The 20,801-nt window shown below is 45.3% G+C and overlaps 1 protein-coding gene and 1 long non-coding RNA gene across 2 annotated transcripts in view; one reads left to right on the forward strand and one right to left on the reverse strand.

Annotated features, from left to right (window-relative positions):
* The window catches only part of LOC119178645 (insulin-like growth factor-binding protein-related protein 1), a 40,756-nt gene extending 23,586 nt beyond the window's left edge, over positions 1 to 17,170 (forward strand). Inside the window, exons 2-3 of the mRNA XM_037429867.2 lie at positions 14,292 to 14,435; positions 15,861 to 17,170. Coding sequence (XP_037285764.2) covers positions 14,292 to 14,435; positions 15,861 to 16,033 — 317 coding nt within the window. The 3' untranslated portion in view covers positions 16,034 to 17,170. The remainder of the gene's footprint in view (positions 1 to 14,291; positions 14,436 to 15,860) is intronic.
* On the reverse strand, positions 1,819 to 15,918 carry LOC142782040 (uncharacterized). Its single transcript, XR_012888396.1, has 3 exons — positions 15,834 to 15,918; positions 5,145 to 5,196; positions 1,819 to 3,443 (listed from the first exon to the last, which is right to left on the reverse strand). It is a non-coding gene; the product is annotated as an uncharacterized LOC142782040 (long non-coding RNA).
* Positions 17,171 to 20,801: the final 3,631 nt, after the last annotated feature.

Genomic DNA, 20,801 nt, shown 5'->3' on the forward strand with positions numbered 1-20,801 from the left:
CAGGGCTTAGCTACTCGCGCATTTGCTCGTCGCTTCGTATTTCATCTGCCTTGGCACGAGCCACTTTGCGCCAGAGGAAGGCCGACACGACGCACTTGAACACGTGGCGAGTTGAGTAACTATGCGGAAGCAGTTGATCCGGCAGGACATGCAGCGTGAAGCTCCCTTCTGGAATCGCTCCTCCATGCTGCATGTGGGAAAGAGATGCTGGCACGCTGCGTGACACCGGCTGCTCCCCCTGTTCTACACTTCCTTTGCTATGAATAATTGCTGGTGGCACCAAAGTTAGCTGAGTCGAACTATTCCATGTTAAACTGAAATCATCTCATGGAACATGAACATATGTCACTAACATTTGTCTCGTGAAGTTGGTACCTGACATCTCTATGTTTTCTTATCCGACCATTTCTTTCATTACATATTCGTCTATTTGCGTCAGGGCCTTCTGAAGCAAGCGTGGGTGTCAGCAGCGGGTTGTAAAAGGGGCACTTTCTTTCTTCTTTCCCCCGAATGCTACACCAATGCTCTACCACTCTCCCAGCCGTGGTGCAACACTGGTTTGCACCCCCCCCCCCCAAAAAAAAAAGAAAATACTGTCGGCGACTATGAAAGCAAGGATTCAAAAAATTATGCAGCTTCTTCCCCCTCCCCCCATCCCCTTCTATAGGTCATAGAAAACGGAAGGTTAGATCCAGTCTTCTGGTGTCATTATTTTTGGTAAGGCCAAGCCAATTCAATTAGAAAGGGGGGGGGGGCAACGTTTAATCCCAGCGCTCCGCCTTGTCAAAGCCAAGAAACCACATGCTTTAACAATAGATGAAAAAATCAAATCATGGCATGCTTCTAGATCACTATGGCCTGCCTTGGATCCACTGGAAAGGGGGGAGGGGGAGTAGAGCTCCTGTGCGAACGCCTAATAATAATAGCACACCAATCCTATGCTCTGTTTCAATATTACGTTCGAAAAATGAGGTCCGCATGCTATGACGGAGAACCTGAACACGCGAGCTCTTCGTTTGACAGACGCGACGTTTCCCATGTTTTTGCTAACTTCGGTAGTTCAGGGTTTACTCAGAAATGAGCCCAGGCCCCATCAATCGACTTGCAGGACGCTTGCATAAAAAAGAAAAACAGTATGTGTAGTATGTATATACTGTTGCACATGCGCGTACTATTTCCCTTAATCTAAAAAAAATGGCTCAGCCAATCACTCAGCAATGCAGGATCGTTGATCAGAACCACCAAAAAGTTGCAGCATGTACAGTCAAGAACAAGATTAAGTTTATCCAGTGCACAGTAAACGTTGTGTATAGTGTATACAATTATCGTGCGAAAAGTTGTACATGGGCCAGAGTGGCAGGTGCCTCAATTCAAAATTACTGATCACAAGCATAATGTAGAAAAATAGAACGAGGTGACCTATAGGTCATCATTGTTCTCGCTGTGTTCCGTTGTGTACGCCAAGTAGAGCTGGGTATAAAAAAACAAAACGAGAAACAGATCAGTAGTGAAAATATAGAAGCGGACTTTATTTATAAGCTGAGTAATCAGTGTGTTTTCGGTGTGCCTTTGGTAGCTTTTTTTCATAAAGAAAAGGAGCTTCTATGCATGTAGTGATCATGTTTCTTATGATGTGTCGGCGCTGGTAATTTTGTGTCTCTTTAGAAATATTAAAAGTCAGCGCTTGTTTGTCTCTGTGGGGTGGCCATGTGTCTTCTGCGCTGTTTACTAGAGGATGGTGGGCTAGTTGGTTCATACTATAAAAAGTTTTTAAGCACGCAATCCACATAAAAGTAAAGAAGGGTACAAGATAGCGCCTCAACTTGCAAGTGTCTTTATTTGAACAAAGCTTCTCTTTATATGTATGCAAACATGTGCGCTATTACAGTTGCGCAGGACATGGGCGAACAATTTCGTGCATAACACACCATGAAAGCAAATTATCAGAGAATTGCGCTTAAGATTTGCGCAGGGTGACAGGCGTGTCACTGATACACATATCTCGCTTCACATTTTCACGACCAATCGTAGGAGGATTCATTTTTTTTTATAAACGCTCGGAAATGATTCCTTCATATGCTACTAAACGGTAAAACCACATTCTCTTTTCCTCGTAATAGCTGTTTTTATTTTAATATTTGTAATGCATTGCCGGTTGCACTGCCATGGGGGTCTAGTGGTTAAGGTACTCGGCTGCTGACCCGCATGTCGCGGGTTCGAATCCCGGCTGTGGTGGCGGCATTTCCGATGGTGGCGGAAATGTTGCAGGCTCGTGTACTCAGATTTGGGTGCACGTTAAAGAACCACAGGTGGACGAAATTTCCGGAGCCCTCCACTACGGTGTCTCTCGTAATCATATGTTGTTTTTGGGACGTTAAACCCCACAAACCAATCAATTGCATTGCCGCTTCCAGGCACTGTGATTAATCAATCAGTCAAATGAGAACTTGTGCGCCACAAGGAAGCCAACAAAAAGTGACCTTTCAATGCACGCTGTGAAGGTGGTTGGCCCTGTCGTATCACCTGACGCGATAGAAAAATGGGACATATACGCTCGAATGATTGTTTAACGCAGTGGTCAAATAATTGATCACAATTTGGGCAAATAAACGGGCCCTGTCGTTCTCCCGCTGCTCTTCGCTAACGCATACCCTTCGGGTAGCGCTATCACAACACAAATGAAATCAGTTGTCAGGAGAGTTATCCTACACAGGGAAGCGCGTGTGGGGAAGTGATTCCTAAATGAGAGAAAAGAAGATAAAAGTGAACCCCGTAACTGTCTGCATCAGGGTTGCTGGCTGCATGTTTCAGACATTCGGTGTAGACATAATACACGACCTTGGTGTTCAAAGCTTTATAGTTAAGTATTTGGACGTCAATGGCTCATTTATTCGTGGATAACGGGAACAATGCTGAGCCTAAGCCACTGTATATAATATTTGGGCTGTCATACGTCCCAAAACCACGATATGATTACGAGGGAAGCCGTAGTAGAGGGCTCCAGAAATTTCGAGCACTTTGTGTTTTTAAACGTGCACTAACATCGAGCAGCACACGGGCATTTGCCTCACGCTACGGCGTCGTAATAGTGTTGTGGTTACGAAACGTGAAACCCCAGATATGGTCATTATTATATTTATACCATCTAGCTTTTGTATACGTGCCACGAGAGGTGCAGCCAAGCGCGCGGCAACGTGGACAGATTACGTGCTCCTGCTGGGTGGTTCGTGCGGCGACGTGGCCGGCGGCGCGCACTGCTTGCGTATAATTCCGTCGCTCGCAGAACTAACAAAGAGGGCAGCTTGCAGACAGCGCTGTGCACGGCGCCGATCCTCTTCCGACATCTTCTGCCGCCGCCGTTCCTTTCACTATAAACACACAGCCCGCAGAGTCTGGAGCGACAGCCGCGGCTTCTATTCCGGGAGCGGATATTCGGCAGGCGGCTGCAGAGAAAGAACAAGGAACCGGCCCTCAATTGCACCATGTTTCGTCTAGGTACAAACTGTGGCCGTGGCTTTGGATCGTTTAGAGCGAGCGGCGCGATTAACGTTATAGCGTTAAATAGCTCGTTTAGCGCAAATTCTGGCGTTAGTGTCGGTGTCCTTGGTTCTGAACAAGAAATGCATCTTGTCCGAGACTGAAAGATAGAGAAAGATACAAATAAAGTCAATAATAAAAAACTTTCGTGTCCGAGTGAGGATCGAACCCACGCTTAGGGCGCGGCAAGCAAGAGTCCTTCCACAGAGCCTGCTTGGAAATAGTCATGCTTCCCCGCTCACATGGGATCCATCAGTCCCACAAATTCTGAACGAGCTGACCCACTGCAAGGCGCGAGTTGTCACCTTCAGCGACAATGGAGAAATCAACCGCCGGCCCGCACTTGGGGAGAAATGAGATCGACCGAACACTTCTAACGAAATTACCTACCACTTTTATCCCGACGTGAGAGACTTTCCTCCTCGAAACAATAAGTTGAATCGAGCGCAGGCTTTGACACTCAGGCTTCTGTAGAAGGGTCCCAGCCCGGCTTTATTGGATAAAATTTATCCTAAGAGCCCTTTCTTGCAGGCACGAATTCACTAGCCTAGGCCACATGCTCTGGCGTTGCCCTTCGTAGTGGGCCACGGACCAGTCCAACGAAGAAAACTGGCTATCCGCTATTTAAAACCCCGATGTAGGGGATAAACTGTGGGCTGTCTAGAGGGCCAACGATGTGGCGATCGGGCTTGGCCTGACTGTTGCAACATGCGAGCAACCCGCTGCACGTTGAGTCGTGAACTTCAGGACTTCAAAATTGAGTTTCGCATCCATTTATTCATTACAAACCCGCGTTCTGTATACAGGCTTCAATATACAACATGTAATATCGCAGTAATATTGCGTGGTGCAAGCTCGCACTGCCATCGGGCGCTAGAAATAATGACTTCTGGTTCAAAGCCAGTCACTCATTACAAAAAGCACACACATTATTGCACGTTTTCCCGTAAGGCGACGTAGTGGGTGCGTTGCAAGTTCGAAAACATTTCATGCGCATAATTTCTCGTGGTTGAAAGCGTGCTACATATTACACAGAATGCAGGCAAACGCTAAAGCTTCACTGACACGAGCCAATTTTGACTTTATCGATTGCACTGCACTAATCCTCACTTTAAACTTATGTCGTAACATTATACAATACAAAGTATGCACCAGGTGGTTGAAGTACGCACGAAGGACAGGATATTGTTCTTACGTTTAACTCTTAAAGGAGAAGTTAGGCGAAGCTTAAGCATCCCGCAATTTTTTCAATCAGTGTGAGATAGATAGATAGATAGATAGATAGATAGATAGATAGATAGAGTGTGAAGTGTAAGATAAGCATATGATGGACTAAAGGTGCCACGCGACACTTTCATAACTTGGTCAGAAAACGTTCTCTGTACAAATGATGCCCTAAACCATATTGACCACGCCATGAACCCAAAGTCCGCGACCATTGGCTTACTTGAGCATTGTGAGCTACCTGTTACTGCGGCCGCCGCTGGATGCCACCATGTGCCCGCGCGCACACTCTCGATCACATTGTAAGTCGCGCGTTCCAAGAAACAACAACAACAAAGGAACAAGGTGCTCAAGTGGTGGAACGCGCTGACGAAAAGACGCACCTTCTTGTCCCCTTGTCACCACTCTGGCCCTGCGTAGCCTTCAACGTGCTCGCTGGAACGAAAGGAGAAAATTGACAGATCCCATGTACAGTGGGAATTGATGATATGCGAAGCATGAGATAGAAATGTTGATATGTCACTTTAAAATCAGCACGACGTTACGATGTGGAGGTAAATAATGCCATACATGACTTTCGTGTCATGATTTTAACGTTTGGGTGTGTTGTTTACCTTCGTAATTTATTCACGACACGTGATACCACATTTAGCATATGTGGAACTAAAGAAACGGCCGCGAGCACGCTATGAGCGTGGTATGTTGTCATGTTCTTACGTAGCACGCGTGTCAGGATTATCATGTTTGCACCAGCCATATTAGGGGCGAAGCTCCTTATGGCGTGGCTTGGGCGTCCCTCGTATGTAACCACCAGTGGCACATACCTGAAATAGGTATAACACTTGACCTCCAAGGTGGTGCCAGTGAGAGATTTCTTCTGTGCGTTGTTTAACAATAAAAATTGTGCTCAATGTACATGCCAATGGCTGCTAATGGGGAATGAGAGACATGAGCATTCGGCTTTTAGTCAACGCGCACGCTGCGATCCCCATTAGCAGCCATTGGCATGTACATTGAGCACTATCGGACAAGAAAGGGATGCTACATTATACTCGCTGGGTGTAACCTCCTTAGCTTTAGAAAGGTTTAGCGAGCGTTGAGCCGCAGTGCCATGAATACAATGAACTTGTATATACCATGAATGAGCTCAAGGTGGTTAAAAATGAGAAGTAGATACGAAGCGCAAGCCGTAAGAAAGTAAAAGCCGAATTCTCCTGTCTCTCATTTCTCATTAGCAGCCATTGGCATGTAAATTGAGCCCTATCTGACAGGGACAGGTTGCTACGTTATACTCGCTGGGCGTAACCTCCTTGGTTTTCGAAAGGTTTAGCGAGCGTTTGGTCGCAGTGCCATGAATACAGTGAACTAGAATATACCATGAACTCGAGGTGGTTAAAGGTGGGAAGTGGACCCAAAGCGCAGGCCGTAAGAAAGTGTGCGTGTGCCACCTCTCGTTTAGTCCTTGGAATGTCCGCTGGATGGCGGTGCTTCTATATGGGGAATATATGATAAAAAGATGCGAGATGGTGGGACTTGGAGTGTTGAATAGATGAACGAACGGACACACAAACAGATGCATGGATGGACGCATGAACGGACGCAGGGGCGGATGCATGAAAGAACGCAGGGACGGGCGCACAAACAGACGCATGGACGGTCACACAGACGGACGCATGGACGGACGAATGCTTCGCCCCACTCTCCATCATTCACTCCGTGGATATGCTGCCATTTTTTTTCGTCATCCACTGACGTAAATTCACCCCAAATTTGGTATATGTGGAACTAGCAAAACGGCCGCAAGCGCATCATGAAGGGCCCAATATACTCCAATGTAGCGTTGACGCGCGTGCACGCTGGGCACAGCGACGCTACGTTAGCAAAACTCGAGCACTCTATAATAGTCTGACGCCAGGCCCGACCAGCGTCCGTTGGCGCTGCCCGACGGCAACCGGCGGGAAATGCGACATGCTGCATTTCGTGCCGATGCCAAAGAGTAACATTACTATATGCCGATGCGTTACCCAGACGCATCGATGCGTTACCCAGACGCATCCCTCTTTTCGTGACGGAGGGACGCCGGACGCGCTGAAACGCGCATGCATCAAAGCAACGCAGCGCGGCGCGCACCTACGAATATATGGCAGGACCGGCGTCCGGCGTGGCAACGCCGGCGTGACGCAACGAAATGAACGCCGGCGAGCACGCGCACCGTGTCATCTCGAAATGTATTGGTGCCTTGAGTGTGGTGGCATGTAGTCATGTTTTCACATGCATGCAACGCATTTCATGATTATCATGTTTGCACCGCTCGCATACTTTCGTCATCCATTGGCGTCACGTAATACCAAGTTTGGCATATGCGAAGCTAGCAAAACGGCCGTGAGCGCATCATGAGTGTGGCATGTAGCCATGTTGTTACATGACACGCATGTCGTAATTCTCATGTATGGATGTGTCATTTACCTATTTCGTCCATTCGCGTCGCGTAATACCGAGTTTGGTACATGTGAAGCTAGCGAAACGGCCTCGAGCGCATCATGAGCGTGGCATGTAGCCATGTTTCTACATGACATGCATCTCATGATTATCATGTTTGCACCAGTCACATACTTTCGTCATCCATTCACGTACCGTAATACCAAATTTGGTATATGTGACGCTATAGTGAAACGGCTGCGAGCGCATCATAAGCGTGGAGTGTAGTCATGTTGTTGCATGACACGCATGTCATTGTTTTCATGTTAGGGTCTATCACTTATGTTCGCTATGCAATCATGTCATACTATACCAGTTCTGCAACATGCCACGTGAACCAAACCATCGCAAGAGCTGCAGGACCATAAAATGTAAATCATAAGATTCATGACATACATATCATGGTTTTCATGTTATAACAAGTCAAATATGTTCTCCATACAGTCATGTTGTGCCATACCAAGTTTGGTAACGATACCATTATCGAAACGGCCAGGAGAGCTAATAGTCGTAGGTGGCTAAAGAGATAGATAGATAGATAGATAGATAGATAGATAGATAGATAGATAGATAGATAGATAGATAGATAGATAGATAGATGGATAGATAGGTAGATAGATAGATGTATAGATAGATAGATGGATAGATGTATAGATAGATAGATGGATAGATAGATGGATAGATAGATGGATAGATAGATAGATAGATAGATAGATAGATAGATAGATAGATAGATAGATAGATAGATAGATAGATAGATAGATAGATAGATAGATAGATAGATATGCTCAAACTCGCCGAAGTTCGCTAAGAAATGCTTTGCATTTAAAAGAAAGCGTTAGTGCGCAGCGTGCGACAAATCCTGCTAACTTTGCACGTACTTGGCGGGCTCTAAATATTTTTGCAGCAGTCGATTCGGGAGGCATGAAGCTCTTCTAATGACGCGCCATTTGACGATTACGTGGAGAAGTGTTGCAGGTCTTAATCAAGTCTTCTTAACGATTGACGTTCGCACCAGATCACAGTGAGTCTTTAGTCTTGTTAAAGGTACAATGAAGAAAAATAGTGTGTTGTTTTAGATTGATAAAGCGCACATTGTGAACTCTAATGTTACAAGTTTCACTGTAATTTCCTAACTAGCGGAAAAAACCAAGGTTGAAATTTTGATTTTTAAATTTCGTGCCGTTATCTTCGTGCGTGACGTGAGAAATTTCACAATGTATTTTTCGTACTTTCGAGGCATTGGCTCGATAAAATTTTCTGAGTCTTCGTACGCCAAGTCTAGAGCACCCACATATTAGAATGTACTTAAATTCTATTGAGTAGAAATTACGTAGGACCCAGTAGACGCCTTGAAAAATTGACGACGTCACAGTGCATGGGGCGGGAATCTCAAGGTGGCGTCTCCACCTGCAGTTTCTTTTGGCACGCCCTCTCGCTTACCAAGTGTCGTGACGCGGCAAGAGTGGTGTCTTCAGGATTCGGAAATTGTACTTTACTAATATGCAAAAAAAAAACATCTTGTTCTTTAGTGTTCCTTCAAAACTCCAAGAACTTTAGTGCTCCTTTAAAACTCCTTGATCCATGTCTGACGGAAATGCGTTGGATGTAGACCACCGAGAGCGGATCGAGTGACTAGTCTCTTCCTCACGACGTATCTGGGCAATCGCTATGGCACGGGTAACGACTGCCGCTCCAGCGGTCAGAGCATGTTACTGAGCAGCCATAGCGCATCGTTCAGTCCATCACATCACAATTTCCCCCTTCTTAACTAATTCACCGTCGCGAGCTGCGCAGGTTATCTCGTTTGCTGTTTCGATTTGAAAACACCTGGCTGGCTCGCATCATCAACACATACACTTGTCCTCTGTGTAACATGTGCACAAGCAAGGGCATCCTATCACGGAACATGCTGACCACTACCTCGTCTTGAAAGTTCTCGTATAGCCTGTGTGCATTGTGTGGCCATTGCCATTAGTTCTCACCCGGCACGCTGCAACAGGAGTTTAAGAATGTTGTGCATCTTTTTTCCTTTTTTGCGACTGAAAACATTGCTATAAAACACAGATACTAAGTATGTTTAAATTGGTAAAGTAATTTTTAAAGCATATTCACGTTGATTAGACAGTAGTTAGTTGATTACGAGAAGAGAAAATGGCTATCAAACTTAGATTCATATAATTTGTAGCCGGAGGTCCAGCTCGGGTGTACTATGCGTCAGCGATGCGGTCAAGAATATCAACCTCTCTTCTTGCAAGGCCTGTTTTGCCTCAGCGAGTCTTATTGAAACTTCTGCAGTACTTTAGAGCATACAGCGTACTCATTTGTCGGACTCCTTTGTCAGGCTAAACCCGAACCGTTGCGAAAGTGCTGTTCCAGCCTTTGTCGTCAAGGTGAACTGTCACGAAAACTTCGCTTCACAGTAACTTCTTGCGAGGAGATCTCGGCACTAAGCCACGGCAAGCTCACTCTAAAGTGCGGACTGCCTCACGTAGCAAGCAGGAGTTCAACAAAGCTTGTCTTCATACGTTTTCCCGAGTAGCCCTTTTAGGAGCGGCCACAGTGGCACTCACATGCAGTACCAACGTGTGAACGTCTCAGAGCGCTTGTGCAAGCGCTCCCGTGGACGTTAGGAGTCACACGCTGCTGGACAGGGTTGCATATCAGGCTATCAGTCGGGTATAGGTATGAGACTACGGCGACAAATCCCGCCCTTCTGTGCTTCGTTATTGACGTTATCCACGTCATTGTTTGTCGGTACCACAGTTCTCCTTTCTTTCTTTCCTGCCTTCTTTCTTTCTCTCTTTCTCTTTCTTTCTTTATTTTTCTCTCTCTCTTTCTTTCCTTTTTTCTTTCTTGCTTTCTTTCTTTGATTCGCAATGCGTGGAACTGTGCCCCCATGCTAGGGCGCCGCATCCAACTGACGCGTATCAACTGGAGCAGTTTCCGGCCATGTGGCGATGGAAATTGCCGCTCGTCTCATGGGATCCGCGGTGCACGGAGTCTCTAGAGCGAGCCTCGTGGCGGGCGCCGCAATGAGTACGGGTTGCTCCGTGCGTTGCGTGGGCGCGTCGGGCGGCGGCCTGCATGTGATGCCGACGTGGAAGAGGAGCCGCTAGGAAGGGGAGGAGGCGGATCGCGTTTCGAAACGCGATGGCGAGGCATGCCTTCGTGGCCAAGGACACTCGACGCGGTTCCTTCCGAGATAACGAGGAGCCGGGCTGTTGTGGACGATGAAGCCCATGCCGAGGGTGATGACGTCCCCGTACAAGACCCTTCGCCTTAATTAATTAGCAGGGCCGGCCGCATCGCTTTGGCCTTTACCCGGCGTTAGTAACGGCTGTTACGCAGGTGTTTAGCCTCTATTATCGCGTCTTGAGGAAGTATAACATTCTCGATGCTTGTATTTGCGATGGTCTGAGCCCACGCTTCATCCACCCATGTTCGGAAACATAGGGAATTAAGTTGCTTATCAGTGGAACATTATGGCCGATGCCATTTTTTATAATTTCACACGAAAACTTCCTAGAAAGAGAGTAAACGGACATTTATTAAAAGAAAGAGAAACCACTGGGTCCTTCGACCGGCATGGATGAAGCACTTACTCCAGGACCCATGAGTCGCTGCCGCCAGAATATTTTTAATAAAGAAAAAAAAGGTATGCCGTGGGACACAGGGAACACAGAGAGTCTGAGGTACACGACGAATCTGCGTCGCTACCACGTGGCTATGCCTAACCTTTCAATCTTCCTACGATACTCGTGTCGATACGCCATTGCCTTTCTTTTTTATTCTTCATTTAGCTGTCTCTGAGGCTCCGCATTCCAGTTGCATAACTCTCCGCATCGTATCGACTGGTTGTGGGCATCTTGTCCAATGATAAAGGCATTCGAATGCATCTGTAGTCGACAACTGCTGGGAAAATGTTGTCCACGTCAAAATTATGCTTGGTTGATTCCTCGTGTGCTGTGGTAGTTATACGTAATCATTTATTCCACAAATCAACAGCAAAGATACACCTTTATTGTCCTTTACAACCTTCAGTGCATGGCCGGTTCGCAGCAGGAGCTACAGGTGTTCGAAAGGTACATTTACGAAGTACCCAGTCAACGTAAAGATGTCCCTTGAAAGAAAATGTTTGCGGGCCGAATTTCTTCGATGTCGAGCTCCCCTTTGAAGTCTTTCAGTTTTAGTTACGTATATATACACACACGCATACAGACGCAGCACGCACAGAAATGCGTGCAACCATACAAGACGTATTGTCGAACCCCCGCCCCACTTTTGCAGCGAAAACATTCTTGCTACATGCCTGCCTTGTACCACTGGTCACAAAACATACAACCGTCATCTTCCTTGGAATACATGCAGCAAAACAACAACAAAAAAGCACGTGCGTCTGCTTAGTCCGCTCCGTCATTGCGGCGTTTGCGTGAGTAAAAACAAGTAATAATCCGGAATATCCTTTGCACTTTCTAAGAATACGAAGGCTAAAATCTACTTGTGCCTTCTTAAAGGGTGCTTACCAGCGCAAACGACAGGGCAGGAGGGGACAGGAGAAGAGACGAGACAGAGCGCTGAACTGCCAACAATTTATTTCTTGTGAAGGTATTCGCTTTTATACAGTTACCAGTCGCACTAGTCATGCGCGAAGCACGATGACAATGCATAAGTACATCACATTGACAAGCAAAGGAACAACTTTTCCTTATCGGTGAGCGCGACAGAAGGTGTGCTAACACAAGCATTTTTCAATGAGCAAATCTTTTCTGCCTCTATGATCTCGCGTGTGGTACGATCCCTGCATCTAGCAACAATAGAATATAGCTCTGTCTCGTCTCTTCTCCTGTCCCCTCCTGCCCTGTCGTTTGCGCTGGTAAGCACCCTTTATGATGTTATACCAACACGCCCAATCCCACTGTCTCTTGTGCCTTCTGTTGATCTGCTGTTGGAGTTTCTGCTGATGTGCTGAACATCACAATGAAAGCCAAATACTGAAAGAATCACGTGTGTCTATTAGTCATTTACCAGCCGGGAACACGCAAAGGCAGTGTGTATACTTCAAGCTGCTTCATATGTCATAAAGAAATGTTTGTGAGCATAGATTACGAACCTCGTAGCCTTGTTGTCTAGACTCACTAGCATCTACGTTCACAATGCGCTGGGCCTATAGGCTGTGTTCCAATTCTCAGGTAGCACGTCGACAGTCGGGCTACGCAGAAGAGAAAGGGAACTCGGGACCCGCAAACACGGGGCGCGGGAACCCAAGTATCCTCTGTCGGGTCAAGTTCAACCCTCGAGTTCTTGTCCCAGTGTTTCTACGACTTCATAGACTAGAGCATTAGAAGGGTAGACAGTGCCCTGCGAGGCTGGCACCTACCCCACACAGGATCCTGTGAATAAAGTCTTTCTCTCTCTCTACGCAGACAGATTAGAAGACAGCACCGATCCCATGCTGTCCGAGAAACGGAACACGTCTGGACGGCTTTTACGCGACGACGCGCCACCTCACGTCGAGAAGAGCAGGCCAAAATAAACAAACATAACTGCTGTATTTTCTGGCTTATTTTGTGTTGAAATGTAAACAAAAATTAAACGTTACTCACATTGAGCGTCTGGAGAAGTGTCTGCTTGTGTGCAGACGACCATTCCAGCGACTTCTGATCTATCTGAGCGATTCCCTGAGCCCCCATCTTGTTTGGACAACAAAGTATATGGCCTTGTATATAGCCTGCATCGTATTTGTCTACGATGCGGTCTTTTTGTAGCTGCCTATTTTGCCAAATACGTGATAATTGGACTGGGACTTAGGATGGCCGCCGTTCATTAAGCTGTCTATTTAGCCGTTGACGGTAAGTATTAGAACACGCCCATGGTTGCTGTGGAAGGTGGGCGCACTTGTTCTGTTAATCAAGTGGCTTCTGCTGTGCTGTTGGAAGTAGACGAATAGAGGTATAGGCCAGCTGGCGATTTATGCTTGGTGAAATGAAGCGCAATGAACGGTACAACAAAAAGAGAGACACGCATGATGATTGATTGATATGGGGAGTTTAACGTCCCCAAACCACCATATGATTATGAGAGATGTGTAGTGGAGGGCTCCGGAAATTTCGACCACCTGGAATTCTTTAACGTACGAGAGACACGCAGGATGAAGAGCTTCGTCCTGTGTGTTTCTCTTTATGTTGTCCTCCTCTATAGCGCTTCATTTCACCAAGTACGTTGGAAGTAAATGTGGAATATATGTATGTGATAGACGATTCGGAGAGTCAAGTCTCACGGAGTGTGCATTAAAAAAAATGCAATTACACAGCAGAGTTGGCGTGGTCTAAGTTTATTTTAACGAAGAGCAAATGGTTTAATAACCTATATTCACGCTTTAGTGTACGTGATCATTGTGCAACATCTGTTTAACTTGACTCTTGCGGAAGGTGAAGTGACCATAACTGACGGTTCAACAAACTTGAATGTAACACATCATTAATGTCCGCATGCAGAATGTATATGATCGTCTATATAAGTTCCTCAGAAGTTTAACAAAACATTTAACGAAATTTCCATGAACACATTGAAGTCGGCAGAAATACCGCCTCAAGGCTTGACAATACATTAGCACCAAATTGAGCACAAACTTCAACAGCACATCATTAGAGTAATTATCATATAGATCACCACATCGGCAGAAAATTCAAAAGCAGATGAACAGAAGTACCAAGTAGGCTTTCGCCTTCGCATTTCTAAAAAGTGCTAAGCAACTCAACAATTTTTCCAGGTGAGTCATGACAACCGAATAAAGCTTGTCAGTTTAAGATATTGCGTTAAGTTAGGTTTGTTAGTTCTGGTGCGTGGTGTTGGAGTAATTTATCGTTCATCTGTATATTGCCAAATGTCTACGTTATGGCAATGACAATATTAAGCAGCTTCTTGTGGAGGACGGAAGCATCCACACCTGTCTGCGTAAAGGGCAAGCTTCTAGTGGGAATTGTGTGTTTGGATGCTTGTTATGTCGTAAGAGGAGATTTCAGTTTCTTTCTCTTCTTTCGCGTGCGCAGCGCCCCGAGTGGTGACCCCTCCCGAGAACACTCGTAACCGGACGGGCGGCCGTGCTGCCATGACGTGCGAGGTGACTGGCTACCCTGTGCCCACTGTCGAGTGGCGCGTAGATCGTGGAGAAGGACCGCTCAAGGGACTGCCAAGTGAGTGTATACTTTGTAGTGTTTCAAGTAAAGTAGAGGGGTAAGTGTAGTTGCGAAGATTTGAACAAATAACCGTCTTTGTATAGGTCGCTTCGCTGACAGTATGCACTTGACGTTGTGCGTGAGAAGCGCAAGTGGTGGGGCCGCCGTCTCGAAGGTCCGCGCACTCGCCGGACGCGCAAAGAACTTGCTGCACGTGCTGTGTCCGAGATCCGCGCAGTGACTATGATGACTAAAGACTCCCGGAATAAGCCTTGCACGCTGATGCACGTACAGAACGAACGGCGCGTATGAACGGGCCTTAAAAATGACGCGGCGAGGGTACTGCTGCCTTGCGGATTTCAAAGCTTATGCGGGATGTCGATCATCATCACCGTCATGGTTGCGGTTGACAGGAAAGCATTGCAGGTCAATGTGATCTCGGCTTTTCGCAATAGCACTGACAAGAAGTGTTGCGGTATGTTCGTAGAAGCAGTGGTACCGAAGGTCCACATGGCGTGGGTGTTCCCCACCTCTTTGATCTTGCTATCATATGTCATCGCATATATGCAACCGGAGACAGTATGCAGGCTTACGGTGGGATAATTCTGGCTCTGGTAAAATGAACCATGCTAGTTTCTGCAAGCAGCGTCTAACGTGTAGGATGGTCAAGTCGAAGAAAGGTACATAAATGTTAAACCTGTAGGATGCAGCGCCAGTCCATTTTGTTGTAACTATATAGAGATGGTAGACTGGAGCAACTTGCGTACGCTAAACACAACTTAGCTAGTTTCCAACCACTAACATTGGTGAAAAAGCTCGTTTTCTTGGGTCGAATTCACAAAGAACGAACATACTTCATTATTCACAATGGGCCTGTAGTTTGACCTTGGTGGCTGTTCAGCACATCACAGGCATCGACCCATCGCTTTATTAGAAGATAACGCAGAAGACTACACATGTGACCGGTATTTCAATCTTGTTAACGATCTTAGCGGAAGGTAATTATGTCTATAAATGTACACTCTCAGAGAAAATCGAGAATTCGGGGAGTACTTCTGCCGCACAACCGCACGCTGATCCTTAGTCGTAGGCAAGTGTGCAAGTTACCACGCGAGTGATATTTCAGCATGCCTTCTACTAAAAAATAGCAAGCCACCCTCCCCGTAAGCAGTCAAGCCAGATACAAGGTATGGCGATGTGCGCGTCAGCCTAATCCGCATGGATCTGGGCTGATAAATGAAATCAAAGTGACCCGCAAGTTACCAACTGATTTGTTCTGCTTCAGAAAAATAACGAGATAAACAGATAACTGATAATCGGAAGCTCACTATAGGTTAATCAGAATGTAAATACATATTGTGCTACCCTGCACAGGGGGGTGCGCGTAGACTGATAGGTAGAAAAATAATGTGTTACCTGATGCTCAATGCTTGATCCTTTCAGCGGACAGCTCTCGCATCAGCGTTCAGAGCCGCGGCGGACCGGACAGCTTTGAGGTGACCAGCTGGCTGCAGCTGCTCGACCTGCGTCCCGAGGACACGGCCACCTACTGGTGCGTGGGTTCCAACGAGAACGGAGAGACGTCGGCCGCCGCCAAGCTCAACGTGCTGCCTTAGTTGTTGACTATACACTTTTCTTTGTTATACACTCGTACGCTTGTTTTCTTCTTTCATTATTTGTTTTGTTTCGTCCATTTGCAAGTCTCACTTCTTGAGAGATGTCTTACAAGTGATTTAGTGTTTGTATACTTAAAAGACCAAAGCTGCTTGTCCTTAATTGTCCTGACACGTCATTTCGTGTTCTAAGAGCTCGTGTGCACTCGTGTAACAAGCGAGGGATAAAATTTCTTGAAAAGTTAGACGAAGTTCTTTTTGTAGTCCTCCGTGACAGAGGCCTCCTTGTCCAGGATGTCACGTGGCAAGGCAGCGAGCATCGCCTGGTCCACCAGTCGTGGCTGCTCATCAAAGCACAGTGCTTCATACTCACTAATTCAAGAAGAAATAGTAAAGAAAGCCTACGCGGATAACTCTGCATATGGTTATCATTAGACGTGACGAGGTGGCGCGACGAGTTATCACAGATTTCACGTGTGGCTGATTAGTACCGAAAGAATTTCCGCATTCACAATAAGAAAAAAACATACTGACGTTTATAACTAGTGTTGTTGTGGAAGGTGTACACAGACCTGAAACGTTTAGGGCATTAACGCGCTCACGGTAAACAGCGTTGCTCGCTACTTACGACCTGCAATAAAGATTACTTCTAGCTGAAACTGTGGAAACGCAGACTGAAGGGAGACAGCCATGGAGAGAACAAAATTGACATTCTTGACGACCGCGTACAACGTCCGGCATACTCTGTCATCTTACGTAACGATGCCTTCTGCTCCATATTGCATTTATACCAGCACCAGTGACGACACATGAACGCTCAAGCTGAGATTCTAGTCGCGTGTCAGTTCACATTACTCACTGCCAGCACGCTTCGCCACGCCTGCAGGATGCATGGGGGCACGATGCGCTTTTTGACGCGCACAGACTCTTTCTCGCAATGCCACGCATATCATCCTTTGTTTTTTTAAATATATAGTGCTGGAACATTCTACCAATCTGTTATTTCTTTTAACTGTTACTGTTTGCTGGCATGAGAGCCAGAATTTTTTTTTTTCTCCTTCTTGTGAAGAATGGCATTCGCTTGTGCGGTGTATTCTCCCTGTCTAAATAGCGAAGCAATAAAGACCTTTACAAAAGTTGTTTCTTGACAGTTTATTGAGGCGAAACCATATGTGTCTCAGGTGAACCTGACTTAAGCTAAAAGAAGCGGCGTGGTGTACGAGATTCGCGTGACGAGCTGCATGCCTCATGGATCGGGGCGCGCAAGCTGCGCGTTCACTTCTCTTTTGCGGCCTTCGCGAGATTCAATGTTCACGGTAGGTAAAGTATAGACACAAGGGACGGCTTTAGCCATTGTGTCGTCTTAGGCGAATGCTTAAGCGACTATGGGTTTGCTTTGGTTTGGGAAAACCATACTCATGAAAGCCCGAAGCCGCGGGTCCGGGTACACGGTGGGCCGCTCCCACAATGGGATAGTAAGGTTGAGACCCACAGCCGCATCATGGGCTCTTTGTGCAGCCCAATGTTGTGATTGTAAGTGCGGACTCCTCATAGCAGAGCCCCACTCGGCGATGCTGTAACGGTGCCGCGTACAGAAGGGCATTCCCAGAGCGTGTGGTGTAGAGTAGCTAAAGCGCCACATTTCATTCAGGAGTTAGTAAAATAAACATCAGGATAAAGCCTGCGGAGAAAGGCAGGGTTACGGTCCGTTTCCGTCTGAAGCAATCTCCATGTCAACGTCTGTACCCTAACTTCCATGTGGTCGGGAAAAAAAACTCTTATCTATATCAAAATGCTGGGTAATTCAATTATAAGTAGTTCGCGGATCTCCATTTATCAGATCTTCAGGTCTACCCTGAGGTCCCCCATGGCCTTTCATGGAGCCACGTACGTTATCGCTGGAAAATGCAAGAAATATATATTTTTTCTTGTAGCAGACAACTGCCCGTCAAAAACGCTGTGATCGCTTAGCAGCCAAGATGGTGCTCTGCTAAGCACGATAGCACCGTTCAGGACAAGGTCTTGCACGAGCCCTCACTGCTTGATTTTGTTTGATTTCATTATATCCCAGTGACAACAATTACATCTTGGGACCTTAACAAGACACCCCTGACTAGATATCAGATATACACTGTATTTCCGAAACAACACCGGCGGACATCCCTTGCAGGTTGATTTGGCTGCACTTTCCTAAACCCAGGGTTATCTCTTGCAAGTCCCAAAGAAGTCCCGAAGGACACACTGTGTACATGACAGGGAAATTAAGGGAAGTATTTTATTCAGGTTGTTCTCTAAAAGCAGTCTTCTATAGCATTTTTTACTTGCTCAAATTTGAATTCCAGAAGTTCAAATCATGAATAAGTTTTCCTGTGATTTCAGATGCTGAGTTATTGGTTATTCTGGGCATGCAAAGAAAAACTGAAATGTATTTATTTATTTATTTATTTATTTGTTCATGTACCCTAAAGGCCCGAGGACATTACATGGGGGGGGGGTGAGGCGTAATAGTATACATACATAGAATCAACACAAGCACTAAAGTAATAAAAGGTTTGAAAAACTGAATAATATCGTGCAGTAGCTAAATAAAAAAAATCGACTAAACCGCTCACAATGTTTCTAGCAAACTGCATTTTAGAAAATAACTAATCAAGTTAGCACCTGAAAGCATTGAAAGATTTATGCGTAATTTGAACTTCAGTAAACTTAGTCACTTTCATTAAATAAAATTACCCATATGGCAACGTATAATGCTGAACGTCTGCTTGTGCTGTAGAAACACTGAGCGAAATGTATTGCATATACACTTTTTTATATAAAAAAAGCACAAAACATGTATATTGCGCGCTGTGACTAAATGTTGCATACATGCATAAGCATGTTTAAGTTTATATATAAACTGGAATGAAACATCGAATAAATATGTATCAACAAGTGTCGCAGATACTTCAAACGAGAAAAAAAAAGACTGTGATATAACAAAAAAGTACATGACACGCTTCTAGGAAGTCATATTCAGTAGGGTCGTACCCATCCATGTCTCCGACTGATTCCCTGCCGTCTTGTGTTGCTTTGGAAGTGACCTGTTAAATTAGGAGGTTTTCTTTAAGCAAATGCAAAGAAAGCAAACACCTCTATAAAATGCTATTTTCCAGCTACATGCATGCCACTCAAGAAAACTGTCAGAGAAAGCAAAAATTATTGTAAATAACCGATTTTATTTCGGTTATTTACAAATTATTGTAAATAACCGAAATAAAATGCAAGCTTGCTGTCACTCTTACACATTCAGAAAGCGAAGTTCTCTACACAACAACATATTTCCACATGGTGCACTGGTTGTGACAGCTAACGTGTTCTGGCACTGAGCATGAGATGACTGGATTAAGACTGAGCTGATGGAGTCGCATTTTTATGGAGGTATAACAACTGATATTTATATGCGATTATATGATTATGAGCGATGCCATAGTGGAGGGCTTAGGCAACTTTTACCATTTTGTGGTGCACAGACATCGCACATGGGCCTTTAGCATTTTACCTCCATTTAAATGGGACTGCCACTGCGACGATCGCACCCACGACCTTCAGGTTCGCAGCCTAGCGCTGTAACCACTTCACCATCGAAGCGAACAGGCATAGTGCCATTGTGTCTACATGCTTTCGTTGTAAACCGTATCATTCTACCCCATGGGGTAAAAATAATATAAAGCCATCAACTATGGCGCATACTTTTCTTAGAGTTTTTGAAAGTGAAACTCCAAAATATATTGTGCAAAAATATTTTCTTTGACAAAAGGTGAACAGAGACGGTATCGCAAGGGCAAGGGCTCTGTCGGGGCAAGGTTGGCTGCACGAGACACCTTCTCTAACGTGGCACTAAAACGAACGGCCCCCAATACCTGCAGATATCCCGTTTTGGCACATTGAAAACAATGTACGGCAAGTTTGACGACTATAAACTTACCTCTCTATCTGCTCTGAGACTTTTCAGGGTTTTTGACGTCCATATATTATCGCTGTACAAAGGCTGAACCACGGAGCTCAGATGTAGATGTAGATGTAGATCCTAAACTTGTGGCTCACACTCACCATAGGGGATTCGCTAAGAATCAGGTAGCTTAACAAAATGGAATATATATATTTAAATACTATCGAAATTATTATCACAGAAATATAGATTTTTGTTAATTATTTCTGAAAAAAATGTGAATGAATTAGTTCCCACTAAAGGAGCAATAAATGATTGACATCAAAAAAAAATTTCAGTAGTCTACTTTGGTTAACTGAGAACCTTTTGGAATCAGGGCTATTGAGTAAATCTCTCAGACCATACCGGAGGTAGGACTCGCAGGCGTCACGCGTCGATCGTTCGCACGCAGCTGCTGAGAATAAAGCGCGATACAGCACAATTATGGTGAATAATTCTGCGAAAATTTAGCAAATTCGAAGTTCATATGATGTATTTAAGGACAAAGTATTGATGAGGTAATTTCTGAAAGCAAGTATAATTTACCTTTTTTCGCCTTGTTTCAGGTTTTCAAAGACTTTTGAAGTGGCGCGGTGTTAGAAAGAACAAAGTTGATCGGAATTTCTGTCATTCACTAACGCACACAGCCTTCCCGTTTTGAAAACGCGAAATTCCAATTGAATACGTAACCTGTATGCTGAAAACATATTCTTTGTTGTTGGTGTTTAATAATTCTTACGGAATGCATATTATTCTTTTTTTTTACTTCACTCGATGATAACCTATGAACGAAGCAAAATG

This window comes from Rhipicephalus microplus, chromosome 1, assembly GCF_043290135.1.
Source record: "Rhipicephalus microplus isolate Deutch F79 chromosome 1, USDA_Rmic, whole genome shotgun sequence".
In the NCBI taxonomy this organism is placed as follows: domain Eukaryota; kingdom Metazoa; phylum Arthropoda; class Arachnida; order Ixodida; family Ixodidae; genus Rhipicephalus; species Rhipicephalus microplus.